The sequence below is a fragment of the Myzus persicae genome, unplaced genomic scaffold (genome assembly GCF_001856785.1).
Source record: "Myzus persicae strain clone G006 unplaced genomic scaffold, MPER_G0061.0, whole genome shotgun sequence".
Lineage (NCBI taxonomy): Eukaryota > Metazoa > Arthropoda > Insecta > Hemiptera > Aphididae > Myzus > Myzus persicae.
In genome coordinates, this window is record NW_019100655.1 from 26,474 (window position 1) to 34,050 (window position 7,577).

Below are 7,577 nucleotides of genomic sequence, written 5' to 3' on the forward strand. Positions count from 1 at the left end.
AATAGTTACTTATTCTCTCCCAATATTTTGCTGACAAGGAATGATCATATTATATTAGTTTTAAGATAATAAATTATTTAGAAGTAGAATTTAGAAGTAAATATTTATAATTTAAACCATCCATAATACATTTCAATACTATGCTGAATATTTTAAAATGAGGAATAATAAATTAATAAACAGTGATATTTTGTTTTAACGTAAATTAATTCGAATATTATGAATAGAGCATTGCAAAGAATGTTTATCATTAAGAAACAATTATTTATATTGTTCATTGATGCTACGCACATACATATTATATTTCTAAAAATTTTGAAATGTTATGAAACGATTAAGTCAATAATCACATACATATTATTGTTTGTTATTCTTTTTACGGCTATTTAGTGTCATCGATATATATTTGTGTTGCTTGGTAATGATAATTTATCATAAAAGAACTATTATTTGTACCATGTATAATATACATACATCTTATTTCAGTAAAAAACATGTTATTAGTAAACTGATATTTGCTTATAAACTCATAAATATATGCCAAGTTGCGACATTATGAATAAATTAATAAATAATGATGTTTGTTGTTGTTTTTATAGTTTTTAATTGGAGCGTACAAATTATTTCATTGTTAACAATGTATATTTTCATGAAAGACTAATTAAACTTCAATTTCAGTTTTGGTAGAAAATCATCATCGAAATGACGACTGTTTTTCACATAACTTTAAGGCCTATTTTAATTTTATCCAAATGTATAGGTCTAATTGATATTTCATATACCGTGAAACAAACTGGATTATTAGATCGGAATATAAACTCAACTATCCCCGCATTTCTAGAAATAGCACGGATGATTGTACTTTTGATATGCACTTTTGTTTATTTGTATCAGTATTATCCAGAATATCATGTACTTCAAATAATAATTATATGGAAATTTTGGATTATCATTATCGCAGCTAGGCTATCAACAATATGGACGATCAAGTAAATATTTATTATTTTAATTTTTTATACGTTTTAATGGAAGGACGTACAATGTGACTGTTTGATTTTCTTGTACGACTCAAGTAGATGATAAGATAGTAGATTTTTAAAGCAGAGTATGAATATAAGTTACTCTCTGTACACCAGAAATATATAAAACTATTATTACATACTACACACAAGTCTGAGAATGTTCTTAGAATTGTTACCTATATAATAAACATAATAGTAACTGTACTTAAGCTATTGTAATCCAGAGGGGAAAATAGCCCCAATATTCTTTGTTGAGTAATAAAAATAAAAAGTATGAAGTTGACAAATGAAAATGTTTTAAAAGTATAGATAGTACAGTTAGTATTGAATTGTTCTTTCAGTGAGGTCCATTATTAAAATTAATTCACAATATAACAAATACAAAAATATACACAACTATACTAGTAGGTATTATGACAATATTTATAGTATATTTTTATACATTTTCGTTTTTGCAATTTGTTGTACTTTAAATATTTATAAGATACCTGTTATTCAACGTTCTATAGAAATTTGTCTAAAGTGAAAATTGTGTGAAAAAGTGAATTCGTCTAAAATGCTCTCAGTTCATAACCAAAAATTAGCTGTTCACCATTGTAGAAAAAGTGTAGTACCTACTAATGTAATGTCCATCAAGGTCGAATTACAGCAGTTAGAACATAAATATCTACTTACTGTATCTAGTTTTTATCGATGATTTTGAAAATTACTGGACAGACACCCTATAAAAACACTTGATTTAATTTTCTACTGGATCCACTCTAAAATTTAATATTACAGTGTAATTCTTAATCAATTCTTTTATCGACTGGTCAGAATTGTATAATGATGTTTGGTTAAAATCTTGGTGTCATTTTGAAGGTAGAATTTAATAAATGAGTATTTATCAAGAATAATACAACAAATGTATAGATTTAGTTTGATTTATATTTTGTTCAATAAACAGAGTAGTGACTCAAATTCCTTGCCTCTGGACCAATGTATTGTAGTTGTAATTGGTGACATTATTAATTTTTTATTACTTTTGTTTGCAGATTTATTAATGGAATTATCGAGTTTGATCGAAAATGTACATCACTTTCAACTAATTTGTTGACACCACAGCGTTCGTGCACAACAAAACATTGGAATAAGATTTTTATTTCGTTTTTCATGTATTTTATCGTATTTAAGGCCTTTCATATTTTGTACTCCAGGCCCATTTTAATTGAAAACATTGGAATGTTGGCCAACCATGCAATATTCAATATTCCATACGCTATGGATTATGTAGTTACGATATCTTCATGTTTCTTTCTTCAAAACATATATGTCAGATTCCAGACGTTAAACGATCTTTGGAAGTGTCTACCTGCCGATTTAATTCCCCTTTCCGGCCAATGGACACATATAGAAATAGTAGAGTGGATGGAAAATACTCGGCTGTTACACTCCGAGCTCTGCGAATTGTTAAAAATGTTTACTCTTGGTTACGGTCCGCTGCTTTTGGGATTCTACGCTGCCAGCTATATCCATTTACTAATCGGGGCTTATATTATTGTCAACAGTGAAATATCTTATAGCTTTCATTCGACCATCAATTTTTGGGAACAATTATTACCGGTTATAATGAGCGCACAAATTGTGATGTTTTTGATGTCTATTATCATTTTTGTTTCGTTCATTAATGAGAAGGTAATTCAAAGGGTAATTGAAACTGCTCACCGAGATATTAATTTAAGCCATATGTTTGTTAGGTTGAGCTCAGATAATAAAACAACTATCTAGATATAGAATTCTGATATACATTGGTAATAATTTACATAAAGCATGATTATAATAATAATAAAATAGACAAATTCAAATTGCTTCACATCAATAACAAAAAAAAATATATATATTACTAGTGAATAGGGTTATTTCAGTGTGAATAAAGTATTATACAACAAATATTGTATCATTATAAATAAATATTAATTAGTTTATAAATTAATATTTTAAACAACATACTTTTACTTAAAATTAAATGAAAATCAGTGCACCTTCTGGATATTTGTGAAAAGTAATTAATAATCAAACCTAAACAATAATAACCAAACATACATTCAACTAGAAATAAATGATATCAATTTTAATTTATGTGTATTAATTTCCACTGCAGGCAAGTATTTTCAGAAATATGAAAGTCGTTTGTAATAAATAATTATATTCTAAAGTATTATGATTATATATGGTATGAATTAATTGGATGGTCAGAACTAACTCTAGTACTTTTTGTGTGAACTGTAAATACAGAATAACAGTAATTGTCAGTTATATTTTCGTTATATTCAGTTATATTACCATTGCTTTTGGGTTTCTTCACTTTCAGATACTTATATCAACCTTCATATCACTGTTTATCATATTGTCAACCATAAAGCATGTAGGGTTTTTTCAATATTCTTAAAGTGATATATTATTTCTAACTAAAACTTTTCATATTCAGGTATATATTTTTCCATAACTTAATTAAATTAGGAATCTTAGATTAAATATTAAAATTAGTTTTAACTCTTAGAACATACGTGATGAATTTACTTCCATAAGTATATATTATTTAATGTAGTCTTAAATTTACTAATTACATACAATTTTACGTACAGAAAAACTATAAAAAGTCAAAATAAATGTACTCCTATAATCATAATTTGAACAAATAATTGAATGCTTCATGTTTCAAAATTAAACATAGCTAATTATTTTTTCAGAGAATTAAGATGATATCATATCTACGGTTGTACCGAATTTCAAATTTACATTTGGACATAAAAAGACAAGTAAAATATATTGTAATTTTATTTTTATTTTATATATTTTATATTTTTATAACATGAATCTAGATGACATATGATTTTTTTATTTTGTTACTTTTAATGTTTTAAAATACAGATCAAAATGTTTATGAATCAAATATTGGTATGTGATTCGGACCAAGTATCGGCATTTGGACTTTTCGATATCAATTTAAATCTCGTAACAACAGTGAGTTTACTGATATTTTTTACCATATATATTATTAAATTTCTTTTTCGTTTATTTGGTCATTTTTCATTGAATTCAGGGGTTCTTAACATTTTTATGTTCACGATCTATTTCCAATTGCAATATGCGAAGGTATTTTTATAATTATGTAGTAACATTTAGCTTAGATCTCGGAAAACAACTAACTTACTGTCAAGTTATACGGATAGAGACAAACGGATGTAGCCATTTGGAAGTGGCAGTTTGGACGCGGGAACCATAAATTGGATTTATGTTAATAAATCAATCAATATAACTATAAATAGTAAACAATAATAATTAAAGTACAATATCAAAAACCGATATTTACTACCATTTGTCAAAATAAGTTATTCATTTTAACAGGCCGGAAATTAAAATATCACATCATAACAGTTATATTATATTATAATATATTTTGTTAATATTTTTGGTGATTTCAAGTAAAAATTATAAGATTTGGTAGTACTCGTAGTATTAATTTACCAATTAGAAAGCAGGTACGATACAATACCATACGATACTGTTATAGACAGTGGTCGAAGTGGCTCAAAATAGTTAGAGAGCTGAATTCATAATTTACACAGTTTATAGTTTAGTTTTTGATCATTCTTATACTATCTCGTTTAAACAGTCTTACAAAATGAGTGAAGGGACAAAAAATGTGATTTATAAAATGTTAAATGATACCATCCCACCGTCACACATAACTCCGGCCTCTGATTTTAGTATTATGAACATTATCATTGATTTTATAATTTATTGTTAAACCAGAACTAAAACATATTTTTTTAGTAGAATCATCCAAAGTATTAAATTAAATTATATTTAATATTAAAGTGTTATTTTTAAACATTTTTAAATTTTCCTTTAAATATTTAAATATTGATACAATTATAAATATATTTTTTGATATTGTGTTTTAATTTGTATTACAAATATTTTCATAGATTAATGTATTAATAAAATGTTTTTCTTTACTTCCAAACAGACACTTACAAACGGCCATGTTTAAACGAAAACTGTCCATTTGTCGTAAAATTTGTTTTTTTTATTTACTTAAAGTTCTTGGGTCTGTTAACGTTTATACATATTTACTTTTTTCTAAGCTAAATTTATGTTTCAAATTTCAAAAGTAATTCTTAAAAGAATTCAGAGATATAAGGGTTAGAAAAGCTGGGAGTGGGTTATGTCATTCCTGTAACGATATTGTACTCTGGCAGTCTGGCATTGCTGGAACATTGTGGTGGGGTACGTACTAAACCATACTCTCAGGCACTAAGTTTTTTCTTTTTTCTTTTTTTACAGCTACTCGTATTATTGATTAGTGGAATAATCACATTGATACAGATGAAAAATCATCCATTGTTGGAAAAATTAAAAAATGACACTAAATCCTACTTATCAAAAAGATTTAAAAAAAATATTAAGCAATAGTAATTCATTTGCTCGCAGTTATTATTATTATAATAATTAATGACATTGAAGTTACATAATTTTACAAATTATTAAAATTATTTATTTATCTTTTACTATAACATTCGTTGTTACACATAAAAGGATTTAAACAGTGATATAAATAGACTATACGTGATGTATGTGTCATGTGTGCTTAAAAAAATGCTCACCATGAGGAATATTCAATACCTACATTGTAATTGGTGGTAATATTATAGTATTTTCTGTTAGTAAGATAACTCTTAAGACATAAGTTCAACTAATTAAACACCTAAAATATGTAGACGTGTTATGTTAATATATACTTTTCCAATTGTCCTTTCCATAATAACCTCATCCAGGCTATCTTGAACAAGTTTTTTAAAAATGAGTGTAATTGCCTTACATTAAGTATTATGTGATAAATTATAATATTTTATAAATTTATTCTACATAATATAATTTTATAATATGATAATAAAATATATAATATATAACTATACACCGTAGTTAGGCTATATATATGTATATATACCTAATGCATATAGCCACATAGGTAATCATAACATATATTATAACACTATCTAGTATCTATGATGATAATAACTATTCTATAATCATTTAATTTAATATTGTGTGTATACTATGTGGAAACGTCCTACACAGACGAGATTAGACTGGACTAAAATTGTGTTACAACTTCGCACTGAATCTCTCGTAGAAATCGAAGCAAAGAATCATACTGAACATGAATCCTTCATTATTGAGATCCAAAAAATCACGAAATTACTTTTGTGCAGTAATATAGTTATTGAAGTGGAAAACTGAAAGGTTTTAGTCACTTATTTACCCAACAGTGAGATTAATAAAACCAAAGATGGCGAATTTAATACAATTGGTTGTATTAGTTAATCAGTTAATTTTTCTTTCAATGGATTAATGCACACTACTGTATACTTCCCTCTAAACATAGTGAATTTTTATGCTGTGAATTGCCGCTTCTTACAACATACTAAAGTGAGATGGTCGTCGCCCGAGAGTTAGTAAAATTAAACACCATTTTAAATATCTCATGTCTTAACTGTCTAAGGCTCTTATAGTTGTTATTATTGTTATAAGCCATTAGGCAGAACTACTTTAAATCACTTATTATTCTTGTCAACTTTATAATCAACATATTTTTTTACATTTATGCGTTTCTATGACTAAAACATATTCCATCATATGTAATATGGTTATCCTTATTTTTCATTTGTGATTTTTTCAGATTATCACCCTCTCTCCTATGTTCAATTACAAAAATTACATTTTTTAAATATAAATAATTCAACTAAATTTATGATTGTGTAATAGTATATTTTCTGTGGTCAGATTATATTTTGAAATTATAACTAACAAAAGTAATATATATTGTTTTTGCGATTCAAGTTCCAGAGCTGAATTGCCAATGTTATCTATGAAGTTTGCATAGGAGCCGGGATAACAAGCGAAATGTCGTCAGTAAAACCTACCAGCTTCACTTCTCCTTGGAACTTCAGCTGCAGGAGATCATCGTAGAAAATATTTCTTAAACGACTTCCAATGACCAATCCCTACGGAACACCACACGATACTTTCCACAGGGAGTGACCCGCTCACACACCGGCGCCTATGCAAAATATTTTGATCCAGAATTGTATTGATACAATTTATTAATTTAACTTATGCGTATTATTCAATTGTATTCACGACAATAAGCAAACAGACATTTACTGTTTCATGACATCTCTTAATTGAATTCCTTCAATTCGTAATGATGCTTTCGTAAAGTAAATATTTATACACAAATAACAATTTACGCCTATAGATATTCCAAATTTTGAAATGCTATGAAACGCCAAAGTCAATAATCACTTAAATATTTACCTATATGTTATACCTTTTATAGCCGTTTAGTTGCTAGGTAATTATAATTATCATAAAATAACTATTATTTGTACCATGTACATAATTTTATGTCGGTAAAACACGTTTTATTAGCTACCTAATTAATATTTGCTTGTACAACCATAAATATATGCAAAGTTGCAACATTATAAATAAATTATTAAATGATGA

General features: G+C 26.7%; 1 protein-coding gene across 1 annotated transcript; it reads left to right on the forward strand.

Annotated features, from left to right (window-relative positions):
• The first annotated feature begins 2,430 nt into the window (after positions 1-2,430).
• LOC111039141 lies at positions 2,431-5,480 on the forward strand. The gene is made up of 4 exons (XM_022322475.1): positions 2,431-2,696; positions 3,752-3,820; positions 3,933-4,025; positions 5,352-5,480. The coding sequence occupies exons 1-4, from the start codon at positions 2,478-2,480 to the stop codon at positions 5,478-5,480; spliced, it is 510 nt and encodes a 169-aa protein (XP_022178167.1). The 5' UTR covers positions 2,431-2,477.
• The last annotated feature ends 2,097 nt before the right edge of the window (positions 5,481-7,577 follow it).